The sequence below is a fragment of the Ornithodoros turicata genome, chromosome 4, assembly GCF_037126465.1.
Source record: "Ornithodoros turicata isolate Travis chromosome 4, ASM3712646v1, whole genome shotgun sequence".
Classification (NCBI taxonomy): Eukaryota; Metazoa; Arthropoda; class Arachnida; order Ixodida; family Argasidae; genus Ornithodoros; species Ornithodoros turicata.
Window position 1 is genome coordinate 389542 of NC_088204.1, and position 19875 is coordinate 409416.

General features: G+C 43.8%; 3 protein-coding genes across 9 annotated transcripts in view; 2 read left to right on the plus strand and 1 right to left on the minus strand.

Moving 5' to 3' along the window:
- Positions 1–19875, plus strand: part of LOC135390558 (excitatory amino acid transporter 3-like) — a 42916-nt gene that overhangs the window by 6590 nt on the left and 16451 nt on the right. The gene's annotated exons all lie outside the window — the stretch shown is intronic.
- On the plus strand, positions 2772–8561 carry LOC135390562 (mediator of RNA polymerase II transcription subunit 8-like). The gene is made up of 6 exons (XM_064620296.1): positions 2772–2998; positions 3224–3342; positions 3400–3544; positions 6363–6588; positions 6643–6804; positions 6866–8561. Exons 1-6 carry the CDS (start codon positions 2993–2995, stop codon positions 6943–6945), a joined length of 738 nt encoding a protein of 245 aa, XP_064476366.1. The 5' UTR covers positions 2772–2992; the 3' UTR covers positions 6946–8561.
- LOC135390557 (histone-arginine methyltransferase CARMER-like) lies at positions 6930–19753 on the minus strand. 7 transcript variants are annotated; one of them, XM_064620279.1, is made up of 16 exons: positions 19600–19753; positions 18237–18371; positions 18087–18190; positions 17920–18024; positions 17756–17866; positions 17389–17566; positions 15579–15669; positions 15437–15518; positions 15205–15380; positions 14389–14526; positions 12656–12828; positions 12472–12541; positions 9937–9968; positions 9714–9860; positions 8188–8300; positions 6930–7662 (listed from the first exon to the last, which is right to left on the minus strand). In XM_064620279.1, the coding sequence occupies exons 1-16, from the start codon at positions 19730–19732 to the stop codon at positions 7537–7539; spliced, it is 1914 nt and encodes a 637-aa protein (XP_064476349.1). In that variant the 5' UTR covers positions 19733–19753; the 3' UTR covers positions 6930–7536. The 7 variants fall into 7 exon arrangements, with proteins under 7 accessions (XP_064476349.1, XP_064476350.1, XP_064476351.1 ...); XM_064620280.1 differs by having other exon boundaries at positions 9937–9951; positions 12476–12541; positions 19600–19752; XM_064620281.1 differs by having other exon boundaries at positions 9744–9860; positions 19600–19752.

Here is a 19875-nt window from a genome sequence, read left to right on the forward strand (position 1 = left end):
AGGTGGCGCAAGCTACCGCCCGTTCCAGTAAGCACTGGCACTATGGTGGCTAGATGAATATTGTCTGGTGTGAGGAGCGCCCACAGCCTCCTATCCGACGGAGCGAGACTCTTGCGGAAGACGGCCACCAGGCGCGCTGCTCCACGGATGTATGCTAGTTTCTGGGCGCTCTGTCCCCGGGCGGAGTTCTTTCGCTGTGACATATCAGAGGGTGGGATAGCGACGCTGTCGCGTCTTTGAAGTGCTTTATTTTACTTTATCGTCGGCTGTGCACTGTTTCTGTGGAATGGTGAACCTTTAGCAGACTTCTGACGCCCCTGTGAAGAAAAAGTGGCGTGCAAAAGCGAACAGAGCGTCGATCATCCGTCGTCGTACATGAACGAATTCAACAGGGGGGGCCACGCTACTATTCAGAAACACTCTTCAAGCTTGTCTCCAAACTTGAAGATACCTTCACAATGCTGTTGTCATATCATAAAGTGCATGCAGACATTCTACTAGAAGTATTGGCATGTGCTAGGGGCAGTGACGGGCAGTACTTGATGTACCAAGTACTCAAGTAGAACTTTAAGTACATTTCTGTGTACTTGTACTTTACTTTAAGTACATTTTAAACTGCGTACTTTGTACCGTACTTAAAGTACTTTTTTCCAAATACTTTCCCATCAAGTATTCAAGTACACAAACTTTGGCTCCAGACAAAAAGTCACAAAAGAGTATCAAAAATGCTCATCACACGCCCATCAATGCTTTTAGTGGGATGCTGTACCAAGAGTCCGTCTGACATTTTACCAAAAAGGATTTTTGTGCTGTTAAAGAGCATATTTGTTGAAGCAAATTTATTGTTGAGAGGCTAAACAGTGAAATGCAAAGTGATACAAATTAAATTCGCAGTGTACTTGATGAATACTTGAAGTACTTTGCCTAGTACTTTGTACTGTACTTGTAGTACTAATGACGCGAGGTACTTGGTACTTTACTTTAAGTATAATTTTGAGGTACTTTTCCCATCACTGACAAGGCGAAGCCTTGAGCATGTTGGCTGTTAAACCCATAGCGAATATCTCACAATGAACATTGTAAAATTCTATGCATGATGAGGATGCACTTCCCCGTAAAGGGCATTAACCGTCCTCGCGCAGAGCGGAGCAAAAAACAAACTTCCAAAGGAGGCGCGTCTCCATCTGTGAATACACTTATGTGAGCATTCAGACTCGTGTACAGATGTTCTTTGTTTTCATTGTGTACATATGTATGTACATATATATATATATACAGGGTGTTACCCTATAAAAGTCTACCCGCGCCGGCATGCCGTGCTCGCCAATTACTCAATGCAGGCGGTACAATGTGTTGCCTACGTATAAAGCTCATAAGGACATTTCATCATGGTAAATATCGACGTGATTGAGCACCGTAACGCAAAGTTATAGCGCGAAACATGAGATTCCCGTAGTCAAAACAGCCAAGATGGCGCCTCTCAGTTAGCAGACGACATCCCTTTTGGGTGTCGTCTGCTGAGTATGCGTCGGCATTTTTCGTTCCTCACGTTGCTTACTTCTGAGCGAAATACGACAGTTACACGAAAGCGAAATGAAAACTGCAGTTTCATCCGGCTGGCAGGATATGCGACGCGTTGTCGTGTGGGGAGCAGCAAGTCAAGTGCTCTTCTCAACGCCGCCATCTTGTTTGTTTTGACTATGGGAATTGCACGTTTTGAGTTATAACTTCGTGCTGCGGCACACAATCACTTCGAAATTTACCAAGATTAAATGTCCTTATGAGCTTTATATAAAGATCGCACAATATGCCACCTGCATTGAGTAATTTGCGAATACAGCATGGCGGCAAGGGTAGACTTTTATAGGGTAACACCCTGTATATCATGATGATGGGACGAAACAGGTTGTTGCTATTGCTGTGTATAATAAATCTTGTTTTGACATTGCGAGGTTGAAATTTGGAGATGATCGTGTCTTCATTGACTGATAGGAAACTTTATATATCGAGGAACAAAAAGAAAGATTAACTGGCCTCGTTGCTGTGACATTCAAAAAAAAGAACTAAAAGTAAGAATGAACAAAGAAAAGTAACCTGATAAAAGAAAGAGATACAGAAGTTAAAAAGGAGGGTTGCCATCAGCTTTGTGACGTCCAAGCTACGCATGGGACATACAAAGCTGAATACCTGTTCATTTGCGTGCTTGAATAAGCGGTCTTCAATGTGTTTTAAGCTATTACCATTACTGTTTTGTTTTCCATTGATATTTATCCCCCCCACCGTTCCATTCCTCTTCAAAACTTCTCGGCCACATGGGCGAAAACGGCCCGTTCAGCAGACGCGCTTCGGGAGCGTTCGGGAGAATCTTCGCATAAATCCGTGTTTGCGCGCCACCTGACGGCGTCTTCCCCGAACGGGCCGCCTCGGCTGCGCCGCCTCTCACACCAGACAATATTCATCTAGCCACCATACTGGCACTGCTGGCACGGCTGGCACGGGGCAGTAATCTAAGTTTCGAAATTGCAAAATTCCCATATCGGACCCCCCTCCTGGGAACAAGACTAACCGGAAGTCGCGCGTCGCTAGTAATAAATTGCGCTGTAATGTGCAAATTCTGTAGTGAGGTTAGGTTAGGTTAGGTCAGTACATTTTACACGCGCGGGGGGGGGGGGGGGGGGGGGGGGGTCCCCCCCCCGCAGTTGTTCGAGACTGTGCTCACTTCCGTCTAAGCCTCGTTCCCAGGGTTAGATCGGAGGGGGTCCAATGTGGGATTTCTGGCTCACTCAATTTAGTTAAGCCTAGTTCTGCTCGCAGTGGTATACGGGATACATATATGGATACTCTGTTTCCGGCAGCGATTACGTAATATATAGTTACATTACAGGTAGCTGTGGGTGACGGACTACACCGACTACACACTGACCAACTAGACTTTCTCCTCCGTGACCACAGTGACCGTGAATTCGCAGCGCGGAGCAGCAATAAACAAAAAATGGAGGTACGTATGTATGCTTTGTATGTATTCGTCCTTTCTATATATGTGTTCCAGCCGCAGAACATCAATGGTCTTATGTACGTATGTGTTACAGTAGTTCGTGTGTGAACGCTTTTTAATTAATGTCTCGGGTGTTTTCGCTTACGGAGACCCCAGGAACACCTATTCCGTTGAGATTATGTCAAGTCTTGTTGTCACAACTTTCCATTATTTCAATAAACTTTACAGAGGGAAGAAAAAGCTCTGGAAGCTGCATTGGATGCTATGATAAGCCGAACTCAAGATCTGAAAAGTTCTATAGCAAATTTTATAGGAAAACTTGAAACGGAATATGAAGTTCTCCAGTGGTAAGCTGCTTGGCTTTTTTTTCCCTCTTTTATATTCAACACTAGTTATTCGCCCAGGCCGTCGGTATTGGACAACTTCGCCCTCATTTCTGGCCAGATGAACACACTTTTGAAGGTGTTACGCAACGACAAGACACCACCTTTGCGAAACAGGATTGTGCTTCCACTTTTTCTAAATCCAGAGAGGGATGAAGAGTTAGCTGTGAGTTACAATCTACAGTGGCATTTGGCGTTGCTTTGTGTACAACTTTTAATCGGGGTTCCACCCAGAGCCGTCGCGAGTTTGCGCTCAGGGCAGGGCAAGTCTGAAGCGCCCGTGGAGGTCACAAAAAGAGAACAAACACTAAATTCAAATTCTCTTCATTTCCGCTTCATGCTGTCCAACCAGCCTGCTGGCGCCCTCTCTGTCGGCAGCCCCTCTTGCAACCCCGGCGCTACGGCTCTGGTTGCACCAGAAAAATGACGAGGGTTTATTCACATGAGAATGCTACTGTCGCTAGCAGGTTTCCAGCCATGTTATAGTGATGGGAAAAATGACTCTTTTTAGTGAATTGACTTATTTGATTCAGTGATGTCACGACACCACGTGACGATAACGTCATCAGGTCACATGACCGGTGACCTCACTTTTATTATAAAGAAAGAGGAAAAAGAAGAAAGGTGCACTTCCGGCAACCGCACGTTGCTGCAGTTATTATTACATACTCAACAACAGAAAAACTAATGATGATGAACAATACAATAAATACTCACAACCAGTATGGCAAGCGTAAGTAATGAACAAACACGAAATGCAGAACAGTTTAGTTTTTACGTCCCCACATCCACATTCATCGACTCAGCTGTCCTTGCTTTCACGTTCTCGTCATATATACCGGTATTGTATGACACAGTAACCAGGAATCTGGACGAGCTACCACAGAAAATCAACATAAAATCCCGAGATTACTACACACGACCATCCTGCCCTCCAAACATACCGTATTTACTCGCATAATTTGTGCACTTCTAGTTTAGCACTAAAAATGACGAGGAAAAAAAAGAGGCATAATTTGTGCAGCCACGTATATGGCAGATGCGACCGTGGTGATCGCTTTCCGCAATGCAGTCAGTGAGTTGTTGTGGTGCTTGATTTGTGTCCACTGACACGATGGACGATACTGTCACTCAAACTCCAGAACGCGGAAAGAACCGCTGGACAAACCTTACAGCACGTGACAAGGTTGGCGAACATAGCGTGCTTTTGGTTGCGACTGGTAGCGTATTTCACCGATACATGAGTGGTAGTGCATTTTGCTTTCCGACCGTTGGCAGTATTTGGGTGCTTCTTTCACGCTTGCGCAATGCATCACACAACACATGATAACATCAATATCGGAGAGCCTATATGACCGCCATGCTGAAAAGTTTTGCAATATCGTAACCAACGTTCCAGCGAATTACGCATTATTTATTCCAGTGAGAGTGCTATTTATTCCAGTTTTCGGAGAAAAGTGCGCAAATTATGCGAATATGGTATGTACGAAAATTCAGTCCGCTCACTGGTGGCAAGAGCCCAGCAGCTTACAGAAGATGGCACACGTCAAGGAACATATCCCAACCTTGGACTTGAGCCTGGGATGCTGTAACTGTGAGCAGACACAAAATCCCTCACAATGAGACATACCATCAGCCTGGTCAGTTTTGGTTCTAAGCATCTCATTCAAGGTGTCGTTCCGTCGATGTTTGATAGCTTCCTGCTACGCGTTGAAGCCCCTTTTTGTTTTCGTTTGTCACCAGTGCGAATTCCACGGCAGCACATGCGTGCAAGACTGGGGGTTTGTCCTCAAGTGGTGAGTGTGGCACAGCGGGGAATCGCAGCATGCTTTGGAGACTGTTGACACCATCCAGCACTGACAAGGCGAAATGTGGGATATGCCTTTCGACAATAGGAACAATGATGAACATCATGATGAACTGCAGTCGTCCTGTCCTTGTCTTCTTGCTGCTATTCGTCATCATGAACCCATCAAGTCTAAGCCTCCTCCATGCCCCTGTCACGGGAAAGGTCAGCACCTGTCAAAACTATTCTGTACCAGGCTGACCAATGAGTTGTTCTTCCAGCTGGACCCAAATCACAGATTCCATCAGACAACCTATCGCACTCAGCAGAGCAAAACAAATATACGGTCGTTAAGGGCCCTTGTGAATAGTGGGTATCGCCTCCCATCCAGAAAGAGCCTCTCTACCATGATTTGTCTAATATACAATAAAATGTTGGAGATGATGAGAAAACAGCTGCAGGACGACACCAGCGTATGTATAACAACAGACATCCTTGAACGCAGAAAGCTTCATAGCTGTCAACTTTCGCTGCGAGCTAAAGAGGGTCCTGCTGGACCGTTATCGTTATGACATACTGTGCCACGCAATGAATAGAGAACGAATCACGCCATCAATCAGTGAGACAGACAGAGAATTATCCCCCGGATCACAAAATGATTCAGTAAGCCACACGAGCACAGTGCACAACCAAACCAACCTCCATCGCGAATGAATCACTCGATGAATCCGTAAGCCGCACAAACATTCTCCCTGAAAGGCTCAAACTCCAACGGACCGAAGCGAATGGTCTGCTACATGATTCACTGATCTAAAGCGCACAGTAAATAAGTCGCTTGGACTCGAGGAGAACAGCAGCGAAACGTGTGACTGATATGATTCAGTTTCGCTGCCTACATGCGCAAGTCGCTGTGGATGGTGCCAACCGCACCCACCGCTGTCAAATGTTTTGCAATAAAGAATCAATTCACTCAGTTCAAGCCACTGGTTCATTCACTCTCAGCCCATCACTACGCCATAATGTAGGTCCCTGCGTGAATAATATTTTACCATATTCGAGTAACTTAATGTTTTCAACGTTGACAAGCCTCTAAATAGCGTATTGCAGCCGTAACTTGAAGGGACCTATATCATGGCGGCTTTTTTTAAGCTAGTGCTCTCTGGAGCAATAAAATCTAGCCAGGCATGGTTCTCTACAGAAAGTAACAGAGGGAAGGATCCAATTCTTCAACCATGAAGTGGTGCCAGATTATTTGAGGACAAAGCCGGATCCTGATGTGGAGTCCACGGAACAGATGGTGACTCAGAAAGCCAGCCAGATGTCACTGGACGCAGCTCAGAAACAAATTGCTACACTAAACAAGATTGCCAACAACATAGTAGACATGGTGAAGAATGCTAGAGAGGAATGGGAAAGCGAATCAGGTTGGTTGGTTACTCTCTCTCTCGACAGACAGACAGACGGATTTGCCATTTCAGGACAGAGGGCAAACATTGCACAGACCTCATCATTGTCAGATACAAATGCACTCATAGGTGCTATCAGCTTGGGAAAAGGTCTGCGGCCAACCCTGGGATCACCAAAGAGCCCCTTGCCTTCTCAAATGACTGCCCCACAAAGAGGAGGAAAAACCTTCCAAAGTACTATACTACTATTGCTGCTAAGTGACTGCTTTATGTGGACATTTTTGCCCTTTTGCAGTGCATCCAGGTACCAAAGTCCCCAGTGCTATCAAGACAAACATCAAAGCTGCAGGAGGCATTCATCCCTATGGAAGATGAGACACAGTTTATTCCTGGTACAAGATGCCTTCACAGAGGCACAAAGGCAGTCTTATTGCATTTCAAGGAAAAGCACACACACCACTTCCTAAGAGAAATGACACATTTTCCACGGTATTGAGGTCTTAGATACAAGGATGAGTCTCCTTAGAACAGAGACAGTTACAAAATCTGCCCAGTTATTGTCTGATGCTGAAGAAAACAAATTGAGCAAACTATTTTTTTTATGCTATCGTACAAAACAGTCGACACCTTTGTACAATTAAAAGTCACAACAGAAAAATCTATACAACAGTAAAAAAAACAAGCAGATTTTGCTCAAAGAATCAGTACACAAATCTTACATAAAGAGTCAATATTAACCAGTCGAGTTTTGTAGCATAACAGCAGCGATAATCACACTTATTCGGTAAAATCGCAATATAATGAACAAATCTTTCTGAACAGAAAGCACAACCAGCCAAACAATACCAGAGGTATTTACAATCCTCCCAAAAGGGAGTAACCCCAAATAAATATATTCTGCCAAAAAATTTTTTTCCTCCCTTTATGGTGTGGCAAGGATTACAGGGCGATTGTCTGGAAGAGTATTCAGTTTTTATAAGAACTGCTCAAGCCTGTTGTTGGCAGAAGGATGTTTCCAGGCGTGACGTAATCTCCGATCATGAGGCTGCTATTTACAGGAAAGTGGGACGTGTTGTTAAGAAGAACCTGTTGCTGTTGGAGGAAAAGAAATCAACTGTCAAAGTATCTTCCCCATTACACAGTCCAACCTCATTAACATGTATTCTACCCTCAATATTATGAGGGTTGTTGTCCTGTGCCCCTAGTGTAGGGGCACTGCTTACATCGGCCAAATTCAATCCATTTAAAGGATATCCTCACGCATCCTTGAAAAAAACATTACTAACATGGTTCAACGACACTCGCGGAGAACTTTCACACCTATGGTACACCCCGGGATAAGTTGATTGGCTATCAAGATGTAGTTCTTGAAGGTGTTCGCCACTGACACATTTCTTCTGTATGATGTTCTTGAACAATGCCTCCTGTTTGTTAATATGACCATAGTCATATTGGCAAGGTTCAACTGTACAGGCTTTCAAAAAGCTAAACCTAACTGTGGCAAGAGAGGGAAAATAATATCCAATGCTTGGTTTTACAAAAAATTAATGGAGAAAAACTAGCGTGTAACCATACATATGTGTGGCCTCAATACAATTAGGGTGACAGAGCGATTACCTGATTGAATAAGGCAGGCGAGATGCCTCCACCAATTGAGCTTGTGGGAACGGCCTGAGCCCTTGAGTTGACTGTCTTTGTCGAGTTTATGGTACCTGGGCTTGGAAGAGATCCTGCAAATCAACCATTCAATATGACATCTTGAGAACAACCCAAAAATTCCTTCATTTTGCCATATTTCTGCAATCGACCCACACCATGGTGATAATAGGTTATACCTCTCTCAGATACGGAAGGCATTTTGTCCATAATGTCCACATCGATAAACAAATCTGTGAATGTAATGTAGTGAAGTCACGTTCTTTTCTTACTGAGAGTACACGAAAACAACGTTTTGTTGGTATTTTGAAAATACAACAGCAAACTGCATTTGCTTTGAAGTGCTTTTGATATTTTTTTGAGTGGCGTCACACTTTTGGAATGCAGACGACGCCGTTGCGATGCCACGTGCAGTGGTTCGAGGGTGTCACTACGAACTTAACACCTGTACCGCCGAGATAAGAAGCAAAGCGCAAAAATGCCAGAAAAACACGAAAAAAAAAAAAAAAAAACGCCCTTCTATCTCAGTTTTGTTGCAAAGGCCGTATTGCACCCCGTCTGGCAAGGAGTTAATGACAGTATGACACTTACGGCCGTGACCGTTAGGGCCTAAGGTATTATTTTCATCCTAATTCTCGAGTGCACTGTGTAGCAGCATTAAACCTTGTCGCAGTTCTGAGAGACGTGTGTAGAGGACAACTAGTGGAATCTAAACTTTCAAAATCACAAAATCTCTTCCTAAAGAAGCACAAGCAAGGTTTGCTTCTTTCATCATATCAAATGTTTGTCTAGTTTTTGTATACAACTATGCCACCCATTGTGAGATAAATATCTGAATTAATTATAGAAAGGTTAAGAACTAAAGCGTGTATATTATAGGCAGCGAGTAACTTGAAAGTAACTCGTTACCTTTCTGGGAGTGGCTTTGAAAGTTTGTTCTCATTTTTTGTACAAACTGGTAACGAATAACTTCTCCATCTCTGGTGTTTCACAATTGCCGCTGTTCTTTCCTAACCGTATGAATCAATGAATCAATATAAATCCATTCTGAGGCACAGGTTGTATAATGGCCAAGAGATGCCAACGTATTACAGTTTAAACAGTAGGGTAAGCAAATGACATTTTTCTCTCAAAGGCTTCAAGAGAGGACAGTTTTTGGTCATCATGTAGAAAGACCTTTGAAGAAAGAAAAATTAATTTTGGAGATACATGGATAGCTTTGTTTCTGAAACTTACCATCATTCAATAGGGCATTCATTTGGCTGCATTTTCCCTAATAGCAACATATTTTGAAGTGATACTGCCAGCCACAAAAAAAATATATATTTGTGAAATCACTCAAAAATGGCCATTGTTGTGGCAGTAAGGAAAAAGCTAATGTGCTTCCATTTTACTACAAATCCATCACCAATGTGCAAATATTTTTCCCTCCCTGCTGCTTTTAGCAGAGTAGTTTGCATGCTCACATATGACTGACCATGACTGACCTAGGGAGACCATGTTTGAGAGATGAATACCTAGGGGCTGCTGATGCGATGGCTGTGATGGCACTGCACTGGGGCATGCTGTGTGCATTTCCATGACCCCGGCTCCGTTCATGAGGCCGTTCATCATTAGGTTTCCTGCACTTTCCGCTGAAAAAAGGATTTACAAACTTTGCACATTCTGCAAACACCTTGGGCTGTCAACATGGATGATGTCTATACTTACAACAGCCATCTGTTACTGTCAAAAGGGAAGGGCTGTAATTGGTTCACACAAATTCACATAGTACCACTCATCAACAGGACTGCTTGTTTGCCACATGAGTCCATCATCTTTGCTTCGTTGGTAACAAAGTTTTTGCCATTTCTATCTGACCACCAAGTATCGTAAGGGAGTATAACGATACAGCCATCATTCAGACTAGTTCCGAAGCCATAAACATTGAAAGGAAAAACAACATTCAAGCGAGCTCTGGGTGTACTTAGAGGTGTGCGCAATTTGTTTGCGCCACTGTCGGGGAACTACGACTAGAGACGAGGGAGGACACACACCAAGCAAGGTTCTGAGAGTCCACAAACATTACCAATCTTTCCAATCCTGTGTTTTGAAATGAATGAAAACCAATATACCTCTTCTTAAAACTTTTAAACTCTTAATGTGAGTTCCTCCTTGAGTGATGGGAGATGTCATGACTAATGCCCCTTGGGGGAATGCCCGATGTGACATGGCCTGCACGCACCAAGTCACAGGTCCAAGTCCAAGCACCAAGTCCAGAGCAACGTGAACAGACAAACAAGCCAATGAGGCTCCCAACATGGTCTTTGGGATTTGGATTTAAGGACGTGGTTGGCCCATTACGACCATTCATTGTAGCTCATACAGCACCGCAGACACAAAAATGGAACAACACAAAGTGCCATAACTGGGACTGCACTCTCATTTTCTGGAAGGAAGCATTTTATGGAGTGTTACGTAGGTGTCTGTAACGGGCAAATCGAGACCGGAGGGCATGGAGCCAGAGAGCTCCATTTTCTGTGAGGGCAACATGCACAGTCTTTTCCCTCCCTGTGCTCGTCCTCCCTTCGGCCGGCGAGGAATAGCTTTTATTGCGGCGTCTATGATAACCCTGGTGATTATCGTATTTTCTTCATCTACTGACATTCAAGAGAGAGGTTTGCTTCTTGTAGTTTCCATCCAAGAGGGACCTCCATAAGGATTTTGTATAATCTAGTGCTAATCCTGGTGAAGCAAGTCTATACATGATCTGTGGGTGATGAGGATTGGAGCTATGTAGAGGGATACTACAGCTGTGCTTTTACAGACCCAAAGACTGCATCCAACTGTCATACTTGCATAGTAAATCCGTAATTTGGATAGCTACAGCAGACCCCAGAATGGGCCTTTCTCTGGGGCTCACCGTAACAGATGGATCTTCCTGTTGACATCCAAGAGCAATTCTTGATACTGATCAACAACTCAAATTGCTGGGCCAAAATACTTTCCGCTTGCCCCAAAAATTATCCTTCCTTTCTCGTTAGCTTACGTCTGTGAAATTGGTTTCTTGACTCTTCTGAACAGGTTGGATGTTGAAGCAGACATATGATGTGCCTTCAGCCACACAGACCCACATATTGATTTGCTTGTACCAAATACATTCTTCCCATTAAAATACACAATTAAATCGAACCTCGTTAAAAAATATTAATAAGCAGTTTTTGGTAGCTCTACTCTGCTGCGGTTATTGTCTTTTAAATAAATCAAAATGTAAATGTATCTGAATCATTTAAAAAAGTAACTTTTCAGGATTATTATTAAGGAGGGGATCATGGTAGGTGTGGAACTACTAAAAGGGCTGACATACTGGAAAAGTGTTCACATTGAAGTTACCATCGGAAAAATGCAGATCCCTTTCTCGTTCCCAGTCTGGGATTTTTTCTTTCTGGAGGGATGATATCGACTTGCTACCTTTTATACCGAGGAACTGAAAACGACATCATTGTGAGGCCCACATTCATAAACCGTGGCAGTATGCCTGTGTATTCTGTGCTGGACGTCACGCCAGCGGCCCAGCAGCATCGGCGCACACCTCTAAGCATACTCGACAGATGTTGGCCTCTTGGGGAAAAAAAACTGCTGAGACCAGTATTAATACAGCAAGAAGGGAAGGGAATGAGTAAAGACAAAGGAGAATTTCGTAGATGATTTCATATATTACGGAATTACGTGAGGATTTCAATCGATCGACATTTTTGCGGGTTAAACCCGATTGGTCACAACCGCAATGCACGACACCACTTGCACCGAAGGAAACCGTCAGAGCAGAGTCTAATTTTCTTTGCTCACTCAAGAGCTACAGAAGGCTGGAAAAGCGCATGGGATGATTCTTACTACATTTAGTTTCCCCAATTTCCTGAAAATCACTACCGAGAACTGAGCTCAGCCGACAATTATGCATCTGGAAGCGACGGTTCTCGCATTCCCCCCAGCTAGTACTACGAAAGCAGTAGTAGAGAATGTATTTTGTGCGGATCCACTGAGAAAATTAAATTTGATAAACTTTGATAAGTGCCCAGAAGTAATGGCAAAATCTCCCCCATGAGATAAATAGCATTGAGACAAGTACACGTTATATAGAATCATCTTTTCCTCAATGAGAAAGAGAAGAAAAATGGCTCCTTCCGCATAACCCAATGTACTAAGTAGTACCGCACGGCTAGGTGTCCTTACCACGACCAGTATAAAAATGTTCCGGTTAAGTACCTACTGCTTAAAGAATAGGCCCCATAGTCCATTTCTTCGGCAGTGACCTGTTGTTGGTACATGTAGTAGCCTGCAAAGCAGACTCCTTTGCTCAAAATAGGAGCTTATTTTGTCCTCTCACAGTGTATTCCGGGAAGGAAGTCACGTCTACTCCACTGTGTTAAGAGATGTGGAGATAAAATACCATTTGCGTCCAGCGTTGCCCAGTAGGCTTCACTGGGAGATGTCTCGTTGCAACCTGGTGGAGGTTGAGGGGGTTGACCAGTGTACCGGAAAAAGGGGTTCTTCAAATCCAGAGTATTTGTTGCACGTGCACCACCTTCCACTTGGAGTTCCAGTTCCACATCGTAGCTTTGCCTAAATGCCACAGCCTTCTTAGAGACATTCTACCCCATTTGAAAAACGTTTCATTTATAACGTGCACTGCAATGTCTGTACTGCCACCAGTATATACATAATAAGCGGTGTATTATATATGCGGCACTTTATTTGGAACACATTTAGTCCGATGCAACAGAGTCGGTGTCATAGTATACTTCAGTCTCCGTTTTCAGTTTTGCGTCCTTTCTGAAATTCCTTTGAGAATGCCAGCTTTTGAGGACGTGTTGTGTGTGTTCCTTTTTGCTCAGGTTTTTCGTCATTTTACGATGTACCAGATCGCCTGCACCCTAGCACTTTTACCATTATGAAATGAATTCAGGAATACTGACTGCTCAACAGCATCCTTAAGCACTTTTTATCGAGCCCAATGCCCTTTCACCGGTTTTCTCAACTGACCCCAAGTCACAGCACACCCTGGAAGGCTACAATTTTTACGTTACCAACCTGAAAAGGAAAATATTATTGTGGATAACCCGGTCCGCTAGATAACGCTCAGGACACCTTAGGAGCACTTTTTTACTGTACAACACGCGCGTTATATACCAGAAAATATGGCACTTTAGTTAAGTTACAGGTTACTTTAAAGTTATGTTCCTAATATGAAAAAGCATCAAACAACTTATATTCAAAATTCTAATGTAAAGTAAACATGCGCATGCCACAAATAATAGGTACACGTATATTGTCTGGAAAAGTAGGACACTTTGATCTGAGACAAGAGGGCGCTATACTTGGAGTCACCAGGAATCCTCTAATAAAGAAGGCCACGTCTTGTCAGGATGTCGTTGCTTTAGTCACAGACAATTTCTCTGGTGGTTAGTAGCAGGGATCGGGACTGTTATCTTTTTCGCTTCAGGTTCAGCTCCGCAGCAGAGCAAAATATTCGTTCAAACCAGTCCAGGAAAGTGAATTTTGAGCAAATTGCCACGGGTTAAAAGCAAGCACATCTTACGATTCTCAAACAACACAAACATATTTTCGTTCAATCATCGTATACACCCTGTTACATCTTGCTCAGGGGCTGGCCAGGGACCAGTCTGCTGTATGATCAACGCTGGACCAAAACTTGGGTTGCTGGACGACAAAAATTGCGTACAAGGAAGCCTATAACTGCAAAAAGGACAACCCCAAAAACTGCGAGGAGCAGGTTGGGTACCTTACGTAGTTGGGTTGCGGTTTTGTTTTGTTCAGTTTCATTTTTGTTGCGCACCATCCGCCATGTAAATGTTGCTATCTCTCACAACGTGCATTATGCCTGAACCGTTTCACGAACCAGTAACTGCCTAAATTTATTTCGATTCAGATCAGAACTGAAGAACAATGTTTTGGTTCCGATCCCTGGTAAGCAGTGGCTGATAACAGCTTGTCTCAGTCATCTATTGTGGCCCGCTTATTCACCTTCACATTTTCTCATCTTGGTGAGTTTTATGGCGACAGAGTGGACTGCATCGTGATTGTTCAGTTCAATTACGTAGTACTTGATTAGGTTTCTGCAATTAAAGAAAATAGCCCCTTAAGTTAATGAGGAGTACAAACCTGCGGTTCGAGATGAGCATAACCTTGCCGTTGAGCAACTGTCCTTTCTGAACAAAGAGTGGGGTCTCCAGGAGACAGCGCACCTGGTACCAATGAGTCAAGGGCTGCGTTGGGGATGTCGACAACCACACAGTCTGCCTGCTCGGGAGACATGACAAAATAGTTACTGGGAAGTGCAAATGCCTATATAAGAATCTCCTTTTCCAGCAACAGGGATCATTTTCCTGTTCAAGATGCACCAAATTGCCCTTAAAGAGACTTTCGCATCCATCATGGTCCATTCCGAAACTGTGTTTTACTCCGCATTCGTCACCGATATTAACGCCGAAAATCTGACATGAATTACTGGAGTTGTTCCTGCGCTGTTTGATGTAACGCATCGCAAGAGCAGACGACGGGCATTGAGGGTATTTCAAAATTCCCTCTCTGGAAATGTCCAATCAGGAAGCAGGCTGGAGGGCGTTGCCCTTGGCGACCCACCGGCAGGCGAGAGGGAGGTCGTCTGCTGCTCGTGAAATGTTGTTTCCGGCCAGCATGACACGTGTTAGTACAGCCAGGAGCATAACACGCAACATGGTCACGTCAGAAATCCTAGTGGTAAGCGTATTTACTACAATGGCCCATTCGTGTGCCCGGCTAACGTCATAATGGTTGCAGAGGGAGTGTCAATCTTTAATGTGTTTTCGGGAGAGAAACTCAGCGAAGTTGACTGTGAAGCAGCGACAAAGATTACTGCATCCATCTCATACACACACGTTTAACTGTGAGCATGAAATACACTTTTATGGTATGCAAGAAGCAGCTCAAAGAACCTACGTAGATCCAATGAATGCAACGTCGAACCAGAATGCCAGACCGTGCACCTCTCCCGATTGGAGGAGAGAAAACTCAAGAGGAATCTCGATGCAATGCAAGTCTGTCTCCAGGGCTGTCTGGAAGTCAACCGTGTAACGGAGGGATTTGGCCATGCAGATGCGCACGTCAAACGTATCCTGCGCACGTATTTTTTTAATCTTTTCTTTTTTCAACACACATCACATGCACATACCACAATGGGCTGCCTGAAGTATTCCTTCACTGCTGCATCCCTGAGGCTGGAGAGGTCCACCCCATGAAACGACTGCTGATACCTACGTATAGCACTCCTCTGTCTTCTCACATACAAAAAAAACACTACAAATTAATGTTACCAGAAGTTTGCTTTGTTGAGCTGCTCCATGTAAAGACACGTGTCTGTAAATGGTGCAATGTGCAGGTCCCCACGTGTTGGAAACATCTTGCCTACAAGAAAGAGTTGCTTTAAAACAAATCGAGAGTGCTATCCAAGAACTTGTTCCACATATCTCGTGTACGCACATTTTATAATTAATGCTACTCAAACAACCTTCCTTGTTTTACCCCACGCATATTATCGGGAAAAGTATAATTAGCTCAATCTTTTTCACGTTGTAGAAGAGAAACTCTGTGGCATTGTTGAGGAATAATAATAATCGTAGCTGAGCCACCACCTAGAGACGAATCAAGTATAAGGTGCATTTGTTTCGATGACAGTGGTTTGAGGACATTTTCTCGCAATAGCAAATGACACGTAAACCATCCAAAACAGACACAATTGGGGCAAGTTTCCAGGAAGGTGACTGCTTGCCGTGAGCATGACCCGCAAATAACTGCAGACATTTGTATGGGAGTTGTCCAGTAATGGGAAAGCATAACGGCCAGTTAAATATATATATACAGTCGTGCCTCATTAATATGGACCCTGTTAAGATGCACAAAAATTATGGACCATTTTTGTGAGGACCAAACCTTTAATATGGAAACTCACTTTTTGGACAATGGACGGTCTGGTACGACTTCAAACGATTGCGGTTTGTTTTCATGCCAAGACAAAAGCTGAATGTCTGTTTGAAAAATTCGATTTGGCCCCACGCGGAAGACCGCTTGATTGGGTTCCGCGTGTAGGGCCCGTAAAAAATTCACAGTGCGCCTACCGATCACATCCGAATTTTGATTTTTCTTCTGTATGTAATCTAAGGGACTATCTACGACGTATCAAATATTCGAGGCAAGTTTTTGGTGCGTTTTTTTAGATAAAGGCTTACGAAATTCGCCATTTTTCAGACGTACGGTGCTACTCACAGAGGTATCGGTAATGTTCCTGATAGAGTAGAGTAACAAAGTATATACCATTCGATAGCCCCATGAATGCCACATTAAATGGCATGAAGCTCAATCTTATCAGTTTTCTACATCGTCCGGCATGTTGCAGTGAATATGGTGCTTTGAGTCAACTTTGATATTTTTTTCAGACAACAAAAACCGACACAGTGCTGTCAATGCAGGAGCCTCCTGTGCTCTAGTTGGTCTAAATCCAGAGCGAGAGATCACACCAATGCGACAAGAAATAGCCTTGCAGGGGAAGCTGAAACCAGCGCCCTCTCCTATTTCCTGCACAGCGCAGAGAATTCTGAAAGCATTTATTTCACATAGTTCACCGATGACTATACCGGTACCTGTATAAAATGTACCGGTTTGTTCGATTTGACATGGAACTAGCCTATATTCAGTTGATTGTAAAATGTCAACAATACAAGCGCAGGATTTTCAAAACTCCCAAGGTACAGCAGATGACATGTGGCCAACGCAAGTCCCACGAATTGTCGGACCAACCTCTTCCTTGGCAGAGATGGACTCAAAGAACGACAAGGATGGAAGAAACGCTACCCTTGTTGTTCCTTTATCTTGGCGTGGGTGGATCGAGCGAAAATTTCTTTCCTTCTAAAACGCCTTGTGCCCTATGGCGGTGTCATGGGGAATGTAAATAATGAAATTTCACCGTATTTATGCGTGCGCTGAAAAGTCACAAAAACGTAAGTCCACTGAAAAAAATGGAACATTGTGGGAGCATTTTGTATGGCGGATGATGAGTGCCGATGGTAGATGACAACCGAATCTTGATCCAAAAAGGCTGTTTGAATCAGAACCATCCATGCTGCTTACCATCTGGCTTGAGCCACTTCTTAGCATGAAGGTAAGTCTCGAGCATGCGTTCATTAAACAGCATGTAACCCATGGGTTCCGAGATTATGATGTCCACAAATTCTGGAAGGCTGACTTCCTCAATCTTTCCAGGAATAACCACCACACGGTCGGATGCCTTGTTGTTATACACCAGGCTCTGGAAAAGACCCTCATAAGCTATCCACCCTCTTTTGAGAGAAAATATTGCCCTTTCTAAATAAAAGCAGCGTGTGCCATGATGGATCTCTTCCTAACCGCATTTGGACTGTTCTTAGGAATCATACGACTGACCATGATATCGCTAGACAGCCAGATAATTTTCAAATAGTGTGCCAAATGGACGTACCTCTGCGTGCTTAGCCATTGAGCTGGCTTCGACTGCATACACCTTTCGGGCCCCCGCTTGTGCAGCAAAGAAAGATAGGATGCCAGACCCAGCTCCCACATCTAACACAACCTAAACATGCACATATATTAATGCCAGACCACCCACAGCGCTACAATCTCTACTTTATCCTTAAAATCATCCGTGTTGACGAGAATTGCCCTTTGGTACGTCGATGTTCGGATGTAATCCTGCATCATGTTTTGCTGCTGGGATAAGTATCCGTAAAACTGAAAAAAAAAAAAAAAAGAGTTATAAAGAACAGCTGTCGTGAGAAAATGTGCAATCTTACTTGGAAATACTGGGTGGCCGAGGCTTCATCCGTCCTCTGAGAAAATATTGAGTTGTTGAGACCGGACTTGAAGCTGTCGATGACTCTGTGAAACCTATGTGCATCTGCAAACAGCCATTTAGAGGGTGATAACACCAATATTCGACGTACCATTTGCATTCAAGAACTGCGCCAGCACAGTTCCCTTTGAATGTGTAATGATGTAGGACTGCTTCCCAATCCTAGCAGTATCTGTGTCCTTGAAAATCTGGACCTCGTGCACGCCATCTGGCCCATGGTTATCAGCTGAGGTGGAAATTGATTGCATCAGTTATATGTGCAGTCACAGGGAGGCACCCAGCATTTGAGAGTAAACATTGCCATTGCAATCACAAATTATGATTCCTGTTGTTTTCTCTACGTTCCAAAAATGACAACGTAGTTGCGAGCACAGTCTGCGCACAGAATTAGATGCAGATCCCATACCATCTCTCGAAAAATTCTGCCCCAGAAAGTTTGTGCTACTTAACATGCAGAAAGTAAATCGAGAAAGCTATTTCGAGAGCAAATCACTCTCTGCTGTCTTTGATTGGGCTGCACTTTGTGTGCACATTCCATTCAGCTGAGGTGCAGCCTTTTGGGAAAAGAGCCGCAGGAGTTGACAGTGCTGCACCTTCTCCAACGTCCGTGCAACGTGGAGTAGATGACATGAATGGGGCTTTTGGCGATGCTTTATCATCCATCTGAAGCATACTCAAAACCAATTTTGCTAAGATGGGCCCGTTTTTATTCCTCGAGTCAATTTATAGACTATGCGACAGCCTTACACTTTTCTATTCAATTGGGCTCTGTGTACCTTGCACGAGAGCAGCACCGATCGTGCACTTGGTTTGCACTCTTTCGCGAATCGAAGCCAGCTATTACCACCAGCAAAAGCAACGAGAGCAAACACCGAAATCATATTCTCATTGGCGATACCATTATCATACAGTGTTGCAATCCCAATCACAAGGGTGTCCCTCTCCTACACAAAGTTCCTCGTGATTCGAACTTTGTTTTTCTCTCTTCCTGACTTGCTCGATCCTTCACAACGTTGGCGAGAACTGAACAGCTGTCGCACTAATCCAAATGAAGCTCATGAGTAATATTTGTCATACAACGTCGTTTGGAATCACCGGACAAACGGCTGCACGTGCCCAATTATACCGCGCGAAGTGCGATGTATGAACCAAATTGGAACCCGCGAACCAGCAAAAAAGAATAAACGCTCCTCGTGTTTTACATAGTTCCATTTTAGTCATGTCAATCGTTCCCGGTCAATTATTCGGGGAAGCCACAGATTGCCATTTCTAACGCTCAATTTGAGTGTCAGTTAACCAGTTATGCTTAACTTCATCGCGTATATCATTAAGCCTAAAATGATTTCGAAATATGCAGTGTGAGCCACTGTAAACAATGCGTAACACAGACAAAGAAACTCTTGGATGTCGGCGGACTCATCGCTGAATATGGAATGCCTAGAGGCGTAACTTACGTTTTTTGAACTTTACTATTAAATTATCCGACTCGTCGGCAACTGTCAGCAGCAAAGGAATGGGAAACTTGTGTATGATTTCACCGGTATCAGACAGGCTCGATAAAATCACCCCTTCAAACGTGGCCGCCATATTTACAATTATCGCCCAACATCTTTATTCAGTCTCGCACTCACGAACACCAATGGATTCTTTGTGAAAGCTAAAAACATTCTATGGGGCTAAATATACGAGATAGCTAATTACAAAAGGAGTTAAGGCTATATCTTTGTCTA

Coding starts and splice junctions, on each gene's coding strand:
- LOC135390562 (XM_064620296.1), top strand. Junction 3,343..3,399: donor GAATATGAAGTTCTCCAGTG/GTAAGCTGCTTG, acceptor TTATTCGCCCAG/GCCGTCGGTATTGGACAACT. Junction 6,589..6,642: donor GGAATGGGAAAGCGAATCAG/GTTGGTTGGTTA, acceptor TTGCCATTTCAG/GACAGAGGGCAAACATTGCA.
- LOC135390557 (XM_064620279.1), bottom strand. CDS start 19,732: ATGGCGGCCACGTTTGAAGGGGTGATTTTATCGAGCCTGTCTGATACC. Junction 15,519..15,578: donor CTCAACAAAGCAAACTTCTG/GTAACATTAATT, acceptor TGCTATACGTAG/GTATCAGCAGTCGTTTCATG. Junction 12,829..14,388: donor ATGCTCATCTCGAACCGCAG/GTTTGTACTCCT, acceptor TGTGGCATTTAG/GCAAAGCTACGATGTGGAAC.